Source organism: Triplophysa dalaica, chromosome 15 (genome assembly GCF_015846415.1).
Source record: "Triplophysa dalaica isolate WHDGS20190420 chromosome 15, ASM1584641v1, whole genome shotgun sequence".
Lineage (NCBI taxonomy): Eukaryota > Metazoa > Chordata > Actinopteri > Cypriniformes > Nemacheilidae > Triplophysa > Triplophysa dalaica.
This window is the reverse complement of record NC_079556.1, coordinates 21,910,349-21,934,021: the sequence shown is the minus strand read 5'-3', so window position 1 is coordinate 21,934,021 and position 23,673 is coordinate 21,910,349. Positions and strand designations below refer to the sequence as shown.

The window sequence follows — 23,673 nt, the reverse complement described above, 5'->3', positions numbered from 1 at the left end:
ATACCAGCTGAACTTCCGGTAAACATTCACAAACAACAGAGCGACTGTACATTATTTCTAATAACAATCAAAAGAAACCGAGAAGAAGCGTTACTTGGCTAAACTTGTCTCTCCAATGTTATGAATTTAGACTGTGATACTAAGCTCCACCGTGTATCATACGCTTTCTTTAACTGCGACAAAACTACAGGACACATTCAACATATTATTTATTTAATAAAATGGACATAAAACAACAACAAATATTTAATACAATTATTATACAATAAATAATAATACAAATGAATATTTACATATATGAAATGAAATAGTAATATAACTAGAAACTAGCCAAACGCAGACCGGAAGTTAACGGCCTATAACCCCTACAGACAGATTCTCTCCTCATAGTTCCGTGTGTTCTCACAGTCTCTGGAGAGTTTGAAAAACTGCTCAATGTTCTTCTTAAAATAAATCAGCACTAGTGCTGTCTGATGAGATCCCTTCATGTCAAGGGTCCACACAACACCCACAATCCTCTTACTGAATCTGACTGTAAAAACAGAATAATATTACGGAGCGCTTACTGTACATCCCTGATAGTGTTCACTACTGTAGGGTACTGCACTTGAACTGTCAGTGCTCTGAAGGAATATGAACAAACCCCAAACATTTCAATTCATTTCAAGGTATCCTTTATCCTAAAAGAAAATTCTGTCATCATCTACTTTCCTTCGAGTTGTTCCAAATTTGTATAAACGTTTTTTTGTACTGATGAACAATGTGTATAACCAAAGAGTCCCCCCCCCCCATTGACTCCCATAGTAGGAAAAAATACAATGTTAGTCAAAAGTGCCCCAGAACTGTTAATGTCCCACATTCTTCAAAATATCTTCTTCAGTGTTCAACAGAAAATAAACAAACCAAAAAATTGTAAAGCATTTTTTCCTACTATTGGAGTCAATGAGGGAGGGGGAATCTCTTGGGTTATACGCATTCTTCCAAATATCTTTCTCTGTGTTCATGATCTAAAGTTTTGTATTTAATCTGTGTTAGTGTCTAATGATTTCACAACACATACATCCGTCTCACACAACACAACACTGAACTGATCGTTTCAATTAAATTCTTCATGCAGCAATAGTTAAATATGTCACACACATTCAAATTCAACTGCAGGAAGTGTTCTGTTCTTTTACCATAGTAAAAAAATACTTTTGGAGATAAAATGTGAAATTATTAGAATGTAAAAGTATATTTAAAAACATAAAAGCTGTGTATGATTAGTTAGTTAATTTTTTTTAATCGATTGATAACACTAAAATGAACCAAATAAATAGTGTATGTTTAATTTCACTATACGTGTGCGTATGATTAAAAATGGTAATCTATTGACAGCGCTAATTCTAATACATTAATACAGGACTGTATCTGCAGGTGTGACTAGAATGACACACATTACTAATGACTCCAGAATAGAGATTAAAAAAATTAATCCCAACCCAAACACGCAGACGCAAGCAGACATAGAACGCAGACACACGTACCCAGATGCACGCACAAAGACGCATGAAGCCAGACACACGCACGCAGACGCAGGCAGACAGACACTCGCATACACACGCACGCAGACACCGATATGCAGACACATGCACGATGACAAACACACAAGCACGCAGACTCAAACACATGCACAGGTCGCAGACATATGCAGATGCACGCACGCAAACAGACACATGCACGCAGACACGCATACAGACAGCTTATGAAGTAATTTGTCCACACATTTGTTTTTATTCTATTCAAACGTCAATAATTATTGTCAATATTTATTTTTGTGAAGTTATGTGAAAAGAAACCAAACCAGAGGTAATTATTATGCTAATTATGCAAATCAGGACAAACATCTGTTATAAACTTCTGTTCCGTGTATGTTGATATATGTTCATCGTGTCTTATAGTTTCACATTGTGTGTGTCTATTAAAGTGAATGTGTGTGAAGTGATGGATTATTCCTGTAGTCTCGATGGACTCTGAATGCATCACAGTCATGTGACTGTAAAATACATCAGAGATTCAATCATCAGACCAGCAGCAGCAGCAGCACAGAAACACACGTCTGTACACAAAACATTACACATTAGATTGTTGGCTGGTACCTTTCCACATTCTCCAGGTTTCCAGACACTCCGAGTCCTCCGATGGTGTAAAGTTTGCCGTCATGCACCACGCTATTGTGTCGACACCGCGGCACCGTCATCCGTGACACCAGATTCCAGTTATCCAACAGAGACGTGTAACACCAGACGTCTGCCAGCGTCACTCCAGATTCTGTGCCACCTACAGCGGGAGCAAAAAACATAAAATTGTTTACTGAATCTATATATTTGTGTATCTGTAACCATGACTTGATTCCATGTGCTGCATTAGGGGCGATTCACATTTTGCGTCTAAAACCGTCCGGAAAACGCCAGCCACGCTGTTTTCTCTAGTCAAAGTTGAACTATTTCCATCTCGATGTGGCGCCGTAGAGACTAGAAAAATGTTGCATGCCACGTGTCTACATTTAAAATAACGAACGTGCGCGCACAAAAGACACAAAATGTGAATCGCCCCTTAAAGGAGTAGTTCACTTTCAAAATAAATGTTTATGATAATTAACTCACCCCCCCATCATCCAATATGTTTTTTTTTTTTCTTTACTGGAAAAGAAATGAAGGTTTTTGATGAAAACATTCCAGGATTTTTCTCCATATAGTGACTTCAATGGACTCCAAACGCTTGAATGTGAAAATGACAGTTTCAGTGCAGCTTCAAAAGACTTTAAACCAGATCAGACCATGAATAAAGGTCTTATCTAGTAAAACCATCGTTCATTTAAAAAAAAAAAATCATGTGCGTTCATGACTTCACAAAAAACATAATTACGTTGAAAACTTGCACATTCATCTTATAAACACTGACTCTGTACTTCTGCCTACGTCAAGCGTGACCTCTTCAACGCAATAACGTATTACCTGAAGTCATGAACTTGAATCGCAGAACAGAGCTTGTGTTTATAAAGCATATTGTTTTTCTTTAATGAGCGATGGTTTCACTAGATAAGACCTTTATTCATGGTCTGGTATGGTTTAAAGTCTTTTGAAGCTGCACTGAAACTGTCATTTTAACATTCAAGCGTTTGGAGTCCATTGAAGTCACTATATGGAGAAAAATCCTGGAAAGTTTTCATCAAAAACTTCTTTTCCAGTAAAGAAACAAATACATAAACATCATGGATGACATGAGGGTGAGTAAATGATCATGAACATTTATTTTGAAAGGGAACTACTTCTTTAAGTAGTAGTTTTAGTAGTTTAGTAGTTTATCCCTTTATCTATAGTGTGTACTTCAGATGTATCGTGAACACAGCGGTCGTCACTCAACATGATAGACCCGTAACACATCACCGTTAGAGTCTCTTTGATCTGCTCGGATGTTGATTTCATCATGATGGATTGTTCAAGGGCTCTGTTCTGTTCACAGCTGAAGAAGTCAGTGTCGTGTGTCTGTGAGCGCGAGCTGCTAAATCAAAAAGTGACCCGCTGTGAGTTTGATCACCTGACAGGTAAATATTATCCCCCGCTGAAATGACGGAGAAGAACTCGCGGTTGTAGAACGGCAGACTGGCCAGCGGGTACCACTTGTTGTTCTGAGGGTTAAAGCAAGTGACGGCTGTCAGCGAACGCTGGTTCATACCGACCCCCTGCCGACCTCCAACCAGCACGATCACCTCCACAACACCTGCACACAGAGAGAGAGAAAGAGAGATAGAGGGAGGGAGAGAGAGCGAGGGAGAGATAGGGAGAGATAGAGGGAGGGAGGGAGGGAGGGAGAGAGAAAGAGAGAGAGAGAGAGAGAGAGAGAGAGGGAGAGAGAGATAGAGGGAGGGAGAGAGAGCGAGGGGGAGAGAGAGAGAGAGAGAGAGAGAGAGCGAGCGAGAGAGAGAGAGCGAGAGAGAGCGCGAGAGAGAGAGAGAATAACATTTAAAAGCACATAGTTAAAGCATGGCTACCACAGATTAACCAAGACTTTACTACTTTTACCATGGTATTTGTTTGAGTGCATGGACAAGAAAGACTTTCCTATTACAATCACAAAACAACAAACAAATACACAAAGTGGTGTCTGATGAATTTTTTCATAGCTTTCCTATCAAGCGAAGTCATAAAAAAATGAAAATATTTGGCACAATAAGATGAAATACACCACAAAGAGTTATGAGCTATACCACACTCATCCACACTGTCTCCCAAAAACAATACATGAACTATATCAAGAATAAAAAGCTTCTTGTAAGCAGAAAAAATAAGGCATGATATTTTGTTCCAAAAATCATTTGCAAAGTCAAATTAAATTTTTTATGTGAAATTGTTTCAAGATAAGATTTAAAGAATGTGTATTGTGAAGATATGTATTTGTAGAAAGTAAAGAAATAACAGCGCTAGTAAAAATGACCATTTTTTAAAGTAGATTTCTTCTATTTAAAGAATACAGAGTCCAGATTCACAAGGAGAAAGAATGAGATTATTCTCTTTCTGTTCAGATCCTCTGTGTGAGCGGACAGAAGCAAACATGATCTTATCATCCACATTAAAATTCATCATACATACATTGTCCTTAAATAATAGCAGTGACTCGTGGGGGGCAGGACGGGTCGAGCTTTTGTGAAGACACAAAATGAAATGTCAATGTTCACTTCAGGGACAAAGTAAAGAAATATGAGACCTTCACAAACCAACGTGTAAAAATGAATGAGGATTTCATTCTATGGCAGAAATCTATTCCATTTAAAGATGTTATAAACTGAAGACAGACAGAGAATGAAGTGAAGAGACTATACTGAGACTTTAATGCATTGATAATGATATTAGTGAAGTCTCAGGAATGAATATCTACATCACACATAGAGTTCATGTCACTAAAAAGAAAGATTTGTTTGCAAAAATAACCCCTGAAGCAGGTCATGTTGTGTATTTGTATTTGTTTACGTTCTTTATGCTTCTCTTATAATCTTGAAGTGTTTAACGGATTTAATAAGTGATTATATGACAAAATCAGCATCAGACAACAGTGTGTTTGTTAATCTCAGTATGTGTTCAGTGTTGTGTGTTATTGTGTGATGAGTTCACGATGAAACCCTGCTGTCTTCACTTCTTCTCTACTGACTGTGACATTAAAGAGAGAGAGAGAGAGAGAGAGAGAGAGACGCGCAGGCACACACGATTGGTCAGTACAGTTCTGTACTTTCTGTACATCAGTCAGTAGAGCACAACATTAAATTAAACGCAAGAAAACAAACTGATTTAAGTGAATGATGATGTGAAATATCAGATACTGTATGGAGGAGAATGAGACGGAATCTGATGACACAAAGTGTACATGTTTCATGTCATAATGTCAGATGTTGCAGATGTTTATGGTGACATACCCGCAGAGAGTCGAGGGCGAGTTCTGGGCGTCTGCATGTCCTGACGGGCGTGAGGCAGCATGTGATAACGTTTGGCTTCATTGACCAGATCTCTGCACGCTTCTGAAGATTTGATCAACTCTTCATTATCCACAACATTCAACAGATAACTCGGGTGAATAAACGGAAGACGAACCACAGCCAACAGCTCAGACACGTGCTGCAAACACACACAGAAAGAGAGAGAGAAATAAACTTAATAATAAACCAATGAACTTCATGAACAACTTCAAAACAAAACACTTTACATAAAGAATAAGGTATTTAAGACTAAAGATTTACAGTAATTGTATATGTTGTAGAAAAAGCAGTTTTCTGACACAATCAGGTGATGGAAAAACTGACAGAAATAAACTGATTCTGTCACAGAAATCTATGACACACATCACATCAAAAACCTCGCAAATCAAATGAGAATCCGACACATGAAATTAAACTTTAAGAGTTTATCAGCACTCTGACAGAAAACCAGACAAGTCATATTTATACACACATTTTACACACAATGCTCAAATAAAAATGCGAAAGTTAAAATGATCGAAACTTCCGGTTCACAGGGACTAAAAAAAAATTAAGAGTCCTGAACCAGAATATAAAGAATGAACAAAACATAAGAAGAGTTCATTTAGAATCTGAACAGTGAGAAAAGAAGAGCTGGATACAGTTAAGAATTCTGTTTCTATCCAACATGTGGTCTCAGCAGCAGTTGTGTAGTAATAAAAACAGATTTTATGACTGTATTTGTTTGATGACAGAGCAGCTTGACACACCAGAGATTCACTCCAAATTTCCATTCTCCTACATGGTCAACAGTGAGCGGTTGCCATGGAGATCTTTTCCAACACGGAAACGCTCCTGATGCCGCAGCATCTCCGGCGAGGTCTTTATCCACATCACCACAATTATAAACACACAACAAACACTCTTCAACTGTAGAGGGAACAAGTGATTTACAACTTAACACAATTCTGATGAACTCTCCGATGACTTTTTCTAAACTATCAAGAGATCACGCGCAACACCTCAACAACTGCACAGCAACACACCTGTGCTGCGAAACACCAGTTCTAACTTCTTCTGAGATTACAAAAAGTATTAAAGAATGTCTCATCTACAAACCCCGCACATTTTTCCGCATTGAGAAACATTTAAACTTTTCAGAATGCCGCGTTTCATTTGTCATTTGACAAGAGAAAGCAGCGCAGCTCACGTGTGAATGTGAATCGCCCCTTACAAACATTCTTATTGAAAATGTTGTGAAAATGTAATTTCTGAGTATTTTTAAATGCATCACTGATCATGTAAAAATTATGCTTTTATGTTTTAGTATATTTGTATTTTTTATTTTATTTTACTTGCGTTGGATTCAGTTGTTTCATTATGTCTTGTAAAGCACTTTCGTCAATTTTAAGTTGTATTAAAGGTGCTATAAAAATAAATCAACTAAACTAAACACGTTTGATTTGGTCACACATATGATGAGAATGATGATGTATTCATTCATCTTTATTCCGTCACACACACTCGAGTCTTCTGGTGGACTGAAGACGTTAGCCGAGATACCGGTGACATTTGACTTGGAGTCTCTGGTGAACTGGAGAGATGTGCATCATTCATTCACATTCACTTTATCAATCTGCCATTTCAGCTTGAAGCTCCACATCGCTCACTGTATGACAACCAATGAAATAAATGAGAAGCGGGATGTGAAAAGGTGTTTCCAGTGATGTCAGAGAAATCCCTGTTGATTACAGACAAGATTCAACAGAATGATGTGAGAATCCAACTCATCACTCGCTCGCTCTACAGTAATATCATCACCACCACATTCACACACTGAACATCTTATTCTCGCTCTCATTTTTTCATGAGAACTGCGGCTGATGTGTGGGTCATGTTATAATGCTAACCTGTTGACTTCTTCCTTTATTTAAGATTTGAATAAATCCTCTGGAAGGGCTGATAGATGAATCTGTTCTGAGATTTCATTTTACACTTGGCCAAATATTCTGTCAGTATTTCCGCTACGGGCCGCCACTTCAAAGGTCCTCCCCACCATGACTACAGTTTCCATAATTTGTCCAGCCATTGTTGCTAAATTTGCAACTCTTTCACTAGATTTAGTGACTTGTTCTAACGAAAACCTAGCGTTTTTTTGGATAAACTGTTCATTCATTGGGAAAATGTCATCAGTAGGCTACTTCCCCAGTTGGGTTAGCCCTCTCAGAGACACATCTGTGAGCGAGAGTCTGACGGCAGGGAAGAGCCAAATACTCTGCACGGAAAGCCTACAACCTTTAGTCTAGAAGGGTAGCGGCTAATGCTGATGTCCTGGCTTCGGCTCTTTAAGGTGTGAGTGTGATTTTATCAGACGATGTGTCTTTGTTATAAAACAGAACTGACAACAGAAAATATTTCAATGACAAGGGCTTTATTGGGCAATATGCTGTATGTAATGTTCAGAGAGTAAAATCGAAATGCGTCTGAAGATGCGACTTTTGCTGCCTTCACACGCTCTCGGAAATTAGAAAATTCCCACTTCAAACTTGAAATAATTCATGGAACGGTACTCTTTAAACGTTAAATGATACTTGTAATGTTTTAATGCTACTAAATCATTTCAAACATTAAATACCTTTACATTTACATGTATGCATTTGGCAGATGCTTTAATCCAAAGTGATTTACATTGCTTTATCCTATACATTTTACGTAGGTATGTGCAATCCCCTGGGATCGAACCCACAACCTTGCGTTGTTAACACAATGCTCTTACCACTGAGCTACAGGAAAACTTTAATGTTAGTAAATCCAGAAGCAGTGTTGGGTGTTACCAGTTACTAAGTAATTTGTTACTGTATTTCCATTTACTTTCCTCTTGAAAAGTAGATTAAGGGATTAATCAGATTTTTCTGTAAATTAACTACAGGTACTTCTGATGTAATTGATCTAAATTCTGAGTCATATATTCAATAGTGGAAATGATTATAACTTTAAAATGTATGCTTTAATGTGTCCCTCTCACATTTGTATACTTTAGTCAGTTAATAAAAACAATTTTTATTGTTACTTATTATTTATTTATATGAATTAAATAAGCCTTTCATGTCTTCCCTTGAATCACTGAACTGATCAAGGCTGATGTAGGATATAGAAAGTCATTAGTAATAAGTCATTAAATACTTTATGGAGAGAGTCATTTGTACAGTGATTTAATTACACTATTGAATATGTAACTAGTAACTCATTACTTTTCAGAGGAATTTACTCAACACTGTCCAGATGTTACTTTCGCGTTATTGTTGGGAAATATCCCACTTCAGAGGCGTCTTGAACAAAGTATTAAAACTATGTGATGACGTCACAAATATGTAAATTAGCGTGTGACCTCATCGAGAGCCACAGTTTCACAAAACTGTCAAACATTTCTCAACGAAAGCCTCATAAAGTAAAGGTTGCACTGGTAAATATGCCGACGGTCACTACAGATCTAAAAGCAGACGTGTGTGTTGTGCTCAGAATTCTCTGAAAACGCATTTTCTGATGATTTTGAGTGTTTTCTGTACAGCTGTGGTGTATTGGATCAGATGGGATATGCAGATGGTCAAACATTGGGCTACGCAGGACTGAATTGCTGGAAGAGTAATAAAAAAGTGATGAAGAACAGAACCGAACAGAACAGAAAGCAACAAGAAGCTGCAGAAAGCCCAGCAGACAACTGACATTCGGCTAATCTCGCTAATATTTCATTTCACGCTCGCCGCCTTCTTCACATTATCAAGTCATAGAATAAACAACAGTCCCCTGGGCAAGATGCTACATGCCAGAATGAAATCTGCGATGTTTATTCTGCTGCTTGTAAATATAAAATGCGTCTGTCAGAGTCATAAATCAAGAAGTGCAGTCGCTCTCAGAGAGAATCCAGGAACAGATGCTAATAGAAAGTGAAATTCGGAAAAGTTTCCCGGTATGTGCGTTGTTTCTGTGCCGGAGGGCGACAGTTTGGTAACGAAATGAAAAAGTGAAAATTGTGCAGGAGAGAGAGAGACAACCACACACACACACACACACACACACTGGCACACACTCAAACTCAAGCAGGCATTAAAAATACATTAGATAAGGAGACGCACACGGAGGGTTTATTCTTGCGACGGGACAGCAGGCCGCTGCGAGCGAGCTTTGATGGATGTGGAGAAGTGCAGGACTGAGAAGAAGACAGATTAAACATGTCCAGAAACACTTCTCTCTCTCTCTCTTTCTCTCTCTCTCTCTCTCTCTCTCTCTCTCTCTCTCTTTCTCTCTCTCTCTCTCTCTCTCTCTCTCTCTCTCTCTCTTTCTCTTTCTCCCTCTCTCTCTCTCTCTCTCTCTCTCTCTGTGTGTGTGTGTGTGTGTGTGTGGAATATTTGGCACAGCAGACAGCGGCACGTCTGTGTGTGGAGATAAAGCAAACGTCTCCAACTCGCTGTGAAAAATGACCTGTGAAAACAGCCTCGCGTCACAACACTCAGCAACTGTAAACCAGAGACCGAGAGACAGAGAGAGAGACAGAGAGAGAGAGAGAGAGAGAGAGAGAGAGAGAGAGAGAGAGATAGAGAGAGAAAGACAGAGAGACAGAGAGAGAGAGAGAGAGAGAGTCCCTACAGACAGTCAAAAATAAACACAAATCCCCCTCAAGACTTCATTATAAATATAAAAAATATTCTAAAAAGTCACAATATTGTTTTAAAGGTGTTTTTATGACATCACAACGTAAGACCGTGGGTTTACTGAATCTGTATTTAAAAACTGAATGATATGAATCTACAAACTGATGAAGTCATAAAACAGTGATGAGTTCAGAGAAACAGACGGCAACACTATTATTTTCAGCTACTGTACGTTCTCCAACAGCCGGAGGCTCTTTTCAGATGATCAAGACTTTAGAGAATAAATCTCTCTTCACTTACATAATAACACACAAACATTTTCAGATTTAGAGCCGTCGAACCGAGCCCACGAGCAAAACTGTGAAACGCTTGATTTATATACAGCAGCGGTCCGTTAACCAGCAGAAAAACACTTCGATAACACTCCGAAAGAAAGAAGAGAGAGACGGGCAGATGAACAGAGTGTGATAACAAAAGAGAAGGGTTCTATATATGTGAGTTCATTGACTAAAGCTCAGAGGAGAGAGAAGTTCATTTCTGCCCGAGTTCACATTGATTTCCTCGATGGACAAACAATAAACATCAGGTCACGGCATCAATCTCCAGCACTCTAGCAGCGGGTCAAATCTCATCTACAGTCGGATTTAAAACGAACAAATTTAATCCCGTCACGTTTCAATAAGTAAACCGATGTCAGGGTTTTTCCTGCATAGAAAAACTGGAGGCGGACGACTCTGTCAAAATTTGTGCCGCCTCAGTCTCTCGTCCAAAAACTGGACACAGCGAGTTCGTCAGTATGAACCCACATTGCGATCAGAACGACTCGCAAACAAATGACTCATTTGAACCGGTTCGTTTGAACTGTTGACACTTTTCAGTCACTAGCGAATATAAAAAGATCAGTGAACCATTCAGAGAATGCCAGGTTGTGAATGAGCTTTGCTAATGTATTACGACTGGTTCATTTAGTTGGCTATCTATCGTGGACTGAAATGTTAGTTGAAAAGCGTGAAAAGCTTTATTTGATATAAAAACATTTCTGTTTGCTTGAATAAAAGTAATTTATTATATAACGTAATAATTGTAATTTTCATTTAATTTTTATGGTTCAATACATAAAGTACGCCACTTAAAGGTACTGAAGGTCTACACATGCGTGTGTTTACAAGATAAGGATGCCACCACCCTAAAACCCTGAATGTTAAACATGTCAATCAAAGTCAAAACAACACGTGTCATCATCATCATCATCTACTGCTGAATCACTAGTGCACTGAGCTCATGTCATATTTACACCTGCTGGATGGCTGATGATGTCCCTGGCATTTCCTGACACATCTTTTATAGAACACACTTATATTTGATATAATTACGTTTTGTATAAACCCAGACAAGATGTTTAAGAAATGTAAGTGTCATACTCGACCAGTGAAATATCAGACATCATACACTCTCACAAACACTGTTGTTTGCATTCCTCTGATATTTTCTTTTAAAACGTAAAAATAAAAAAAACATTGTGATGAGCACAACATCTTCTGTATTACAGGATTCTTTCCCAGACACATGAACATGAGTGAAGAAGTGAAGAGCGATTCTCAGGACAGAGAGAAGTTTTCCTCAAAGAGAAAAAAAAAAAAACTTTTTGATGTTCATGAAAAATCCATCCAGACACATTCACTGACACTACAACGACAGGAGCTTCAGACAGACAGGAGATGAGGTTTCAGTCGTGGGTAAACATTCAGAATGATGTAAAGCAATTGGAAATATGAATTTATGAACATAATGAATGACGTGGCTGTGGTTTCTCACCTGGTCTCTGCTGTCGGGGTCTTTTTTAATCCATTTGATGAGGGTCTCGTACACCAGCTCTTCAGCTTTAGTGTTCAGACGGTCATTGGACATGTAGCTCGTCAGATCTTCTTTAGAAATGTTGAGGATCTCGTCTTGAGCAGCCACCTCAGGGAAGTTCTGAAGAGCGAAAGCTTTGGCCATGTTGTGAAGTTCTGTGCACTGCATCGCCTCCGCCATCGCCAGAACCCCGAGACAGTTAGCGGCTGTTAACTGTTTCTCTACAAACACACACACACACGAACTGTAAAAGCCATCAATAAGATTACATTTATCCAAGTGTTGCCGAGGAAAAGCTGAATGATATCTCAAGAGCCAGCAGGACAGCGAGCTGAGCTCACACATCCATTAAATATCAAATATCTTCTGTTGTGTTTCACTGTGTTCCACTCATGCTTACAACCACACAATAGAGAATAAATGATGATTTGATCATCTGACGATTTATCTGAGATAATAAGAAAATCTGTAAGGACAGATGTGACCCTGGACAACAAAACCAGTCTTTAGGATCAATTTTTCGAAGTTGAGATTTTTACATCATCCGACAGCTACATAATAAAGCTATCTATAGATGTATGGGTTGTTAGGATAAGACAATATATGGCGGAGATACAACAGTTTAAAACTCTGGAATCTGGGGGAGCAAAAAAAACAAAATATTGAGAAAATTGCCTTTGAAGTTGTTAATCAGGGGTGCTGTAGCAGGCCATCCACTCACAAAAAATAAAGTTTTTATGTATAAAAATCTATCAATTTGACCCATACAATGTATTTTTGTCTTTCCCGTGCTACTTAAGACTGGTTTTGTGTCACTGATGTGCATGTTTGTGTAGAGGGAGATCTGAATGTCGAGGTGCTGATAGATTAATAAGCTCCAGATCTCAGGGGTTTATGGGAAGAGACACTTGAGAATAAAAAAAAACAAATCTGTCAAAGCTGCCAAACCAGACAAAGCCAAACTCATTATTCACCTTCATTTCCATCTACAGCAAATCTGAATGCGCATAATTCATGACTGTCACGAAACACTTTATATACTCTCATTTCAGGCGAGCGCTTACACTTATGGTGAAAATAAATCATCTATCATTTAAAAGATTCACTCTTGATTCAGTCAAACCGATATACACGTGAGCAACTGATCAATCCGTTCAGTAATATATTGATCTGAAACTCATAAGTGACTTCACATCTCTGCACAAACCCAACAGATCATGAGAGCTGTAATGAAGAACATTGTGTGTGTGTGGAACAGCTGTCAATCAACACAACACAAGCTTGAGTCTCTTTAGAGAGGAAGTGTGTGAGGTACAGACTGAATGAACATCACTGAAATCTACACCCTGACACTGTCACCATGACCAAACAACACATATTCAAACTCAATCTGACAAATGTGTTCATATTTTGTGATTTCTAATGTCCTGCTTTGGTTTATTTATACACGTTGTTAAAACACTTTAATATTCTAATAATAGGTAGTTATTATTTCCTCAGTTTTTGACTGACTCTCAAATGATTCGTTCGGTGATTAATCTGTCTAAGCCCCTCCTTTCTGTCAGCCTACTCTGATCTGATTGGTCAGATGGTCTAGTCTGCTGTGATAGGTCAATTGCAAATGGAATGTAGGTGGGCATTACACCGAGTGATGGAAATCTGACACGGAACTGAAATTAGAACGACAGACGACTCGATTCAGAGTCGACTCATTTTTTCTCAAGCCAAAAACTTTGTTATTCGTTCACTTTCGGCTTTACAACTCTTCAGACGGTTCACATTCACACACAGCAACACTACACACCGCATGAAATTTCATTATAAGGACATTGTAATAGCGGCTCTTAATGAGTCTGGAGAACATGAAACTCACCGAGAAAAGACACACAGACTCTACAGAAAGTGTTGAACTGAAACTTGTTGGCGGCCTCCAGGAGAGTTTTGGCGTTGGCCGAGTCGATAATGAGAGATCCGGTGTAAACAAACTCCAACAGAAGCTCGAGAACATCAGCGCTGATATTACTCAACGTCAACTCCATCTTCTCACCGCTTCGGTTCTCCACCCATAACCTGTAACACAACACAGACAACATTATATCTCTCTCATGCACATCAACCATGATGTAAAATATAATTGTCCATGAAGAAACATGAGAGTCATTGTGAAGCACTGACCAGCAGCTCAACACATTCAGTGTTAAAATATATTTATTGTTTTCTGAAGACACCGGGAGGTCTTAAAACATGTTGAACGTCATGTGGGTGAGTAAAACATAACACAAAATTGATGTGAACTTTTCCTTTAAAACTGAAGTGAGCCACTATACATTTACTGTATATACAAAACATCCGTCTGAGAGAGAGAGAGAGAGAGAGAGAGAGAGAGAGAGATGATGAAACATCAATGTTTTCTTCACATAAACACTGAGCAGAACACTTTTATTAAAGGTGAAGTGTGTCACTGCAAAGAAAACTGCAGAAATAACAAGATTTTATTCACCTTTAGTGCTGAGGTTTTCATTTTCTTATCAAGCTGCTGATGAAAGTGACTCTCTGCTCATGTTAAAGTGTCTTTGCTGGACCGAATGTTTTTTTTTCTTTTGATTTTGACAGATTTCTTATTCTGGATAACTTTATGTTTATTTTGAATGTGCAACACTAAAGGCTCTCAAGGGCAGTTTACTTGTTAATGTGTACCCGAACATACAGTTAGATTTTACAGGTGTTGTTGTTCCATTTAAACAGAAACATGTATATTAACATTGAAACGTGTACACTTCACCTTTTAAATGATTCAAAATATAGAAAGACAAGACTGTGTGTGATGATATAGTGCAACATGACACATTTAACATGTGAAGACAGATGAACAGAGAAAGACTGAGAGACACAGACAGAGACAAAGACAGACAGAGTGAGAGTGATACAAAAGACAGAGAGAGTCCGACAGACAAAGTGAGACAGAATCAGACAGAAAGACAGACAGACAGACAGAAAGAGAGAAAGAAACCGACAGAGAGAGATAAAGAATCAGACAGAGAGAGAGAAAGAATCAGACAGAGAGAGAGAAAGAATCAGACAGAGAGAGAGAGAGTCAGACAGTCACACACAGACAGGGTCAAACAGACAGAAAGAGTCAGACAGAGAGAAAGAGTCAGAAAGACAGACAGTCACAGACAGAGACAGACAGACAGACAGAAAGAGTCAGAGAGTCAGACAAACAGAGAGTTAAACAGACAGAGAGTCAAACAGACAGAGAGTCAAACAGACAGAGAGTCAAACAGACAGAGAGTCAAACAGACAGAGAGTCAGAATCAGACAAAGAGAGTCAGAATCAGACTGAAAGACAGAGAGACAGACAGAGAGAGAGAGTCAGTCAGACAGACAGACAGAGAGACAGACAGAGAGAGAGAGTCAGTCAGACAGACAGACAGAGAGAGTCAGAGAGTCAGACATACAGAGAGTCCAACAGACAGAGAGTCAGAATCAGACAAAGAGAGTCAGAATCAGACAGAAAGACAGAGAGAGAGAGTCAGACAGAGAGAGAGAGTCAGACAGAAGGACAGAGAGACAGACAGAGAGAGAGAGTCAGACAGAGAGAGAGAGTCAGACAGAAGGACAGAGAGACAGACAGAGAGAGAGAGTCAGACAGAATCAGACAGAGAGAGTGTCAGGCAGACAGACAGTCACAGAGAGACAGAAAGAGTCAGACAGAATGACAGAGAGAAGGAATCAGACAAAGAGTGATTCAGGCAGACAGACAGAGTCAGACAGACAAACAGACAGACAGACAGACAGACAGACAGACAGACAGACAGAGTCAGACAGACAGACAGAGTCAGACAGACAAACAGACAGACAGACAGAGTCAGACAGACAAAAAGACAGAGACAGACAGACAGACATAGAGAGTCAGACAGACAAACAGTCACAGACAGACAGACAGACAAAGAGAATCAGACAGATAGAAAGAGAGTCAGACAGAGAGACAGAAATAAAGAGAGTCAGACAGACAGGATGATGTAAGCAGGGAGGTAATGAATGATGGGTTTCAGGCACAGGGAGCCAGCAGCCATCCTACAGGGAATGATGGGATTGATTTCCATGACTGGGCCATAGATTTACTGTTAAAACAAAGTTGAGCACCGCCTGTGTATGAATATTATTAAATATTACACTGAGTGTGTGTGTATGAGAAGAAACAGACTGACGCGACGTCTCTTGAGGTGGCTGAAAAACAAGAGTGTTGTTCCTGAAAAGAAATCAAAAATGCAAAAGTTTATTGCTGTCAGGCTTCAGTGCAGGAGGAGAAATAATCAAGAAAGAAAAGGTCTAGTCAAGCATTAGAATGTTGATGAGACAGAGAAAGAAAAAATATCAAGAGAAACATCTCTTCTGTGTTCTCTGGACAACTGAGATGATATTCTCCATTGACACACACACAGAAATATGTTTGTGAGGTGTATCAGCACATTTTCTGCTTCAGTGAGAAGAGAGCGAGATCTCCGCTGTGTGTTATTGCTCCTAATGCACTTTTCATTGCTGGTGCTCGACTCAAGCCGACCTGAACTCACATTCACCATCAAACGCTCACACACCTCTTATAAGAGATGAATGATGATGTACTGTACAGTGATGTGAAAACCTTACAGCTTATCGCACATGAAAACACACCGAATGAAATCCATTTGTTACACATTTCTTCTTTATGTTCCACAGCTTCTGATGCAATGATTCAAAGCCAAACACTTCGTTTCTTTCTACCGATCTATAATTTAGCGAACACAAATATCTGCCAAAAATTCGTTCAATACATATAATATTTTATATTTATAATCAAAAGATAATGTCCTGTAATCATTTTGAATATCTAGGAAATGTGATTTTGTTTGTAGTGATTGTGAAGGTCATCTGAAGAGTTTGGTTCCAAATTGAGAGAACTCAAAAATCATCCCTTACAGAAAAGACGTGATCACATCAAGTTTGTTTTGGGAATATTTTTGTGTGAAACCCATGTGAATTCCAATGTCAAACCCATGGGATGCAACATACATGTTTGCACATGTGATCCCAAGGGTTTTTACATGCGAGCCCAGGGGTTTTACATGGGATTCAGACAAAAATATTCCAAAAACACACATTTCACATGTGATCAAAAGTGCTTTTCGCACAGGTGAATCTTGTGTGCCGCTTCTTTAGGGGATGTATTTTTATTCTGCATTCCCATCATATCAAGCAAACTGCAGTTGGTTTGTTTTCATTTATGCCATAATTCCCCACCCCCAAAAAGCTTACACAATAAAAGCACGATAACATAATAAAGAACATGATTTGTGAAAATATAAACATTATTCAGAGCGCATGAGGTGAAGATGCAGTAAAACACTGAACAGCTGAAAGTCTTCTGAAAGAAAACCCTGAGTGAGAAACAGAAAGCGTGCGGTGCAGATCTTCACTGAGATGCGGACACAATGACAGCGGCTCATCCAGAACATTCTCAAATAAACCAAACACATTAACAAAGAAAAACACCCCAGTCATGGAACTTCTGCACCCATTCAAATGCTTTCTAAATGAAGATGAAAGTGTCGGAGCGGGCGAGGCGTGTGAATGGCTACTGGCCCTGTGACAGAAACCACCGGCACAATCTTCACACCTGCAAGAGAAGAAAGACGGAGGCCTATGAAAAGAGCTGAAGATCAAACCTTTTCACCACGTCCTTGAAATACAAGCTGCAGGAAGCGAGAACATTTTGATGGACTTCAAACTCTTTTCCTTCAACAATTATTTTCAGGTCTGTAAACTCTTTGTCTCGCCGCTGCTGATTCAGTTCCTTCAACATCTCTGTAGGACAAGAGAAAGAAAACAAACAGTAACAGTCTTTATGGGTTTTTTCGGCAGTTTTAAGACAGAAATACAGCAGATCGGGAAATCATTTGTTTGCTGTGAAAGATTCGGAGGATGTAGAAAGTGAGTGAGTGATCTCCTTTGCTTTTCGGTGTAAATCATTCTGTATGTTTTTCCTTGTGTTGTGTATAAATGTATTTAAACCGTGTTGAATCATGTTGATCTGGCAGTAGATCTGCACCTACAGGTCACAAATGTATGTAGAGACGGAGACGGAGAGAGGTCTTTGTGAGCAGAAAAAGAGAATAAAGCTTCAGTTCATTCAGTACAAAAGATCTGTGAATGACTGGGAAACCTAGATCACAGCACTCTTTTCATCTGAACTCTTAAGAAGGTTTGAAATAAAAGTGTTTTTAAAAACTGCACACATCTTTATATAGTCTGGATGATATTAACCCTTATGAGGTCCTCTGGATCTTTTTGACCCATAAATGACGTTTGCTAAAATAAAATATGTCTTCTTTGTCCAAATGGCATGAAAGCTTGTACAGTGGTCAACTCTTTCTAGATCTACAAATAAAAAAATGTATTTGAATGATATCTTGATTTTATGTTAGAGAGAGATAAAAGAATGAGGCAAAACAATGAAGCACAGACACATAGTTCTCAGTTAGTAACTAATATTTAGATTAAATTTGTAGAATTATATGGAAAAAGATGATTGAAATAAATGATTAACCCTAAAGACTTTTATCTTTGTTACATCTTGTTCATGTTTGATTCTAATCATAATTCAACGGTACTGAAAAAAAGCATAAGAAAATATGCTAAACCTTGACAAATTTTTTTTGTTAAAATTGTGATGTCATAATATGTATTAATCTAATCTACAATAAGTACAAAATAAAAATCTATAACTTGTGAAAAGATATCATTCAGTTGGTCTAATAGCACACAAATAGTGGATCTCTGTTCTACTAGTAAAAGTGATAATTTTTCACTTTTAAAACCACATTTTCCAAAAGATGGGCAAAAATCTTACACTAAACTATGCCAAATTATCCATGTTACCCTCCAAAATTTAAGTTAGAAATGTGGGTCTTTTATAAAGTGAATATGCTGTTTTGTATAAAAACCTATTACAATTTTATTTTATAATTTATTTATATAAAATATAACAAATCTTCCAAAAATGTGAAGCAAAAACATTAATAAACAGAGAGAAAAAAATTGTTTACATTTTATTATTATTCTCTAACAAAATTACATTCTGTTGCAAAGACACCCCAAATGAAGACCTGATAAGGGTTAAAACACCTGCTTGCCCCCACATAACACCTCTACACTCTCTGACGTGACAATATTCAATAATGAGCCGCTGTTCATGTCATCTGAAAACATCTATAATGTATAAACTTCATCTTATTTCCCATCATGCCTCACAGTGATTACACGTTCCGTCAACTTCAGAAGATTAATACTCACTCAACAGTGTGACCGATGATTCAGACGTTAAAAAGACACAATATCACATCAATCTTAAAATAAAAACACCCAATGTGTCTTTAGTGATTAACATCACACAATGCACCGCTTTATCTTTTACAAGAGAACATACTATAAGAAGATAAAACATGATTAGTCCCAAAAAATATAGAAACATTATGCTCAATATGTAAATATGACAATGTCAACAACAATGTTCAGTGTGTTTCTAAACAATCTATAATGATCTAATAATCTCAGATCAGAACTCGCGTGAATTACATGAACAGCACAAGGAATAAATGAAATGTTAATATAAAGTGAATATGAAGAAGTGAAGATGATCCCGCAGAATCTGAGAGGAGTAAAAAAAAAAAAAAAAAAGTTGTTCTGCAAAGAACTTCACTTGGTCAGTGTCATAAATTTTAATAATAGACTAGAAATACCGCTAAACATTTCTTCTTTTACAGACACCCTTACCTTTCCTAAAAACCCTGTCCGATTATATATAAAGAGTTTGTTTCCAAAATGAGATAACTCAAATGTCATCTTGTTTTTATTGAGTTTTATTGAGTTATTGGGGCTTAAAAAATAAACTGCAGTTTGATTCATATAAATTGGAAATCACAATAAAAAAATGAAATTTCATTTTTTTTATTTTTCAATAATTTATAGATATATATTATGTATATAAATGTATATATTATTTTTCCCTTTTCTTTAAAGAGTGTGTTAAGTTGCACATTTATAATAAACTATTCTTAGTGAATGAGCGGTTGTCTTTCTCTCTGCGGTGTTGATGTATGAAGTGAATTTCATTTACACTGTATTTACATGAGCTTCCCATCGATTTGGAAATGATTTCTCTCAGTAAATGTATCTGATCGCACACACGCTCTCTTAGATCACAGCTGGATTCCTCAAATCACAGGAAAACACTGTGTGCTCGTGTAGGTGTGGATGAATGGAGGGTTTTATTGAAAGTGAACGTCTGTGAGGTAATAAATGTATTCAACATCATCCGCTGGTGCGGCCTGAAGAAAGGAATGGTAATTGCTTTACCGCCGTCGCAACGAAACATTAGAACTCCATAGAAAACTTTCTGAACCGATTATGAAACAGATGGCGTGTTGTGTGCGGTTTACCTTTGGGGTGCCAGCGGTCCGTGAACTCATATTTCCCTGATCCAACCGTCCTCAGCATCTGCAGCCCGCCGGACGTCTCTCGAGGGTTCTGCTGGCCGTTGGTCAGCGGCGATGAGCTGGTGGTGGCAGAGTGCACCATGGGATGTGTGAGGTGACCGTTGGGCACGGGGTGTGTGATCTGGCAGACAGCGGGCGCGGCGGGCAGGGTTTGGCTGTGATGGTTGAGGAGCGTGTGTGAGGTGTGCTGTGGCAGCTGGTACTGATGAGGCATATGCGGATGAGGGGGGGTGATGTGTGCTTGGACACTCGTGCCCTGACTGTACGCCGGAGCGCGTGGAACAGCATACGCGTGAGACAGAAGAGTGGCCTGACTGACCGCCGGAGGAGGCCACAGTGACACAGCTGAACACACACAAACACACAACACTACTGTATACTCTCTTTAGTGTTTCAGCCATTTTTATTTAAGTTTCCAGAACATTGTTGCTTTTTCTATGACCTGGCATCAGATCCACTTATCTATATAAATGAGTGGATTGCTCATGACGTCATTACACTGAAGCTACCGCGCCACCATTTTGGTATGCCCAAACGGCCTATTAAATAAAAAAAATCGATAAAACAGTAACTTTCCAGTCCCCATTTTTATATCTGAAGTCTCACAACCCAAATGTCTGAAGCATGTAAATGTTTCATTATTTAAAGTCGGGAATTTTCCCGTCTTATTAGATATAGAGTGGGTTAAATTCGCTTTCATTGGAGTAGCGTAGATAATGCACGGTGCACTCGCGGCTCTCTGAAAAGTTGAACTATTTCCATCTCGATGCGGCGCCGACGCGTCGCTCCCTATTTTCTTGTCTACATTTAAAATAACGGACATGCACGAGCAGGACGCGAAATGCGAATCTTCTCAAATATGACACCTCAACCTATGACAAACGAGCTTATTCTGAAATCAAAATACAGGTTGATTATGTTCTTTATGTCATGGTGCTTTATTATCTAGACATATACACACATCTTTACATCGCTTTTCTGCCCAAAATACATTGGAAAAAAACATCAGAAGTAACTAGGGCCGTCACAGTTATAACATTGATTAATTATCTATTAAACAATGAATTGTTTGTTTAAAGGTTAATTATAATAATTAATTACAATACATTTATTCAATTAATAAAGGATAGATACATTAAGAAATGTGAAAATTTGGTTAATAACTATCCCCTATAGAGTGAACATAGCATAAAACTGTGATGTGAGGAATCACTTACAAGTACAAATCTGACACAACTCAAATGATGAAGAAATGTCATGCGAACGTAACCGAAAAATAATAATTGCGCCTATCTGAAATAATTGCGACTATTTCCTAGCAGTAATAAGTCATTTGAACACATGTGGATTAAAAACGAGTCGTGCGCATAATAAGAAAACTGAAGAACTGCTTATTTTAGAAGGTCGTTTGGAGTGAAAGTCAATGGCGCTCTCTGTCAGTTGGGCATATCCAAGATGGCGGCTCGATCGCTTCCGTTGATTACCTCCTGCCGTTGGTTTAGTGTTCTAGGAGTGTTTGTTACCTGTGATGTCTTTCTCTCTCATTTGTTTGGCAGGCGGCTCGTCCGTGTCCCAGGGTGTAAATTGGTTAACAGGCGTCCGTCCCCAGCGGACGGGACCCTGAGTTTGTGCTTCTCCTAACGGTTGAACAGAGACCTGTGTTCAAGAAGACCGTGTCAAGTAAACAGATCACCTGTAATGACGTCTACATTTACAGCCCATTAAACACGTTATTTCCCTGTGTTCATTCTCCATTCAGCTCTTCCAGATTAAAACATCAATAATGCAGGAACAGCAGTTTAACACTCACATCTATATAAAGAACACCGCGCCAGATCATTCTTATCTGCAAACCATGACCAACAAGAAGTGCCTCTTTTCTTCTTCACAACACAAAAGAAGATATTTTGAAGAATGTTGATAATCATACATCTCTATTGACTTCAATTGTATGAACACAAAACCACGGACACATTTCTCACAAGACAGAGACGATCACCACTGGATTTATTATACGCAGTTCAGTTGTTAAAATCAGTACAAACCTTAAATTTAGACCAAAACAGCAGTATTTAAACGAACAAATCATACTTCATTATAATAAAGGTATTCAGACTGATAACAAGATTGAAATTTGACTATAAAGAAATAGTTCAGCCAAACAGGAGAATTCTTTCATGGTTTATTCATCCTCATGTCATTTCAAGTTTCTTTCCTCTGCAGAACACTAAAATAAAACATGAGCTTTCATTTACAAAAATGAGCTTTAAATCATCTGAAGCACTTTCGAGTGAGATGATCTTTTCTTCTGAATGTGAATGAGATAAACGGACCCGTTTGAGTGGTTCAGCAGAATTGATTTTGGACTCGAGACATGCGACCTCGACCTCCTCACAATGTGACGGATCATTTCATATGCAGTCTTCACAGCGCGCTTTCTTACTTACATGAAGCCCATAATATTTACGGTAATAAAGAAGCTCAGAGCACAAACATGACATGTGTGCGCACCGGTCTCGAATCACGTAGGCGATCGGGAGCATATAAGAGAACGAGCGACCGGACCTTCGAAGAGAGAGGACCAGGGCCCAAACATGTTTGTATTTGTATTTATTGTTTTGTTAGCCGGCGGTCGGCCGTGAGGGGCCGCCGGCTGTTATTGCTTTATTAAATGTTTAAATGTCTTCCGGTACCCGTCTCCTTCCTTCCTTTTATTTAACCTTTCTACAGTAAGTAAGTACATTTATTTAAAAAGCACATTTAAATACGCATGCATCTATTGCTTCTGACTCGAGATGTTTGCAAATCTTCATCACTTTATTGATCGTATGAGGACTTCTCTCTGACATCACACAGATCTGTCTGCAGGGATATCGGACACAACAAACACAATACATGCAAGAAAAGGTCCTGAACAACGCGTGACCTTCAAGAAACATTCAGAAAAACAGAAATCAACAAAGCATCGATTCTATTGAAGAAATTCACCTTTAATGACAGTCCTGAAAAAAGGTTTTCATTCAACCACTGACATCATTTTAGGGAGAGGATTCACATCTATACTCAAAAAACATATTAATTGGATTTAGATAAATAAGTGGTTCCATGCAAATATGTTGAGTAGTTTCTAAAATTAATGATTTGATTG

General features: G+C 38.5%; 1 protein-coding gene across 3 annotated transcripts in view; it reads right to left on the bottom strand.

Annotated features, from left to right (window-relative positions):
* LOC130437387 (kelch-like protein 29) overlaps positions 1 to 23,673 on the bottom strand; it is a 40,349-nt gene that overhangs the window by 7,280 nt on the left and 9,396 nt on the right. For all 3 annotated transcript variants that reach the window (XM_056768759.1, XM_056768758.1, XM_056768760.1), the window contains exons 3-10: positions 22,049 to 22,181; positions 20,469 to 20,870; positions 17,697 to 17,835; positions 13,865 to 14,061; positions 11,953 to 12,212; positions 5,450 to 5,648; positions 3,580 to 3,762; positions 2,139 to 2,319 (exon numbers count right to left, since the gene is read on the bottom strand). In XM_056768759.1, coding sequence (XP_056624737.1) covers positions 2,139 to 2,319; positions 3,580 to 3,762; positions 5,450 to 5,648; positions 11,953 to 12,212; positions 13,865 to 14,061; positions 17,697 to 17,835; positions 20,469 to 20,870; positions 22,049 to 22,181 — 1,694 coding nt within the window. The remainder of the gene's footprint in view (positions 1 to 2,138; positions 2,320 to 3,579; positions 3,763 to 5,449; positions 5,649 to 11,952; positions 12,213 to 13,864; positions 14,062 to 17,696; positions 17,836 to 20,468; positions 20,871 to 22,048; positions 22,182 to 23,673) is intronic.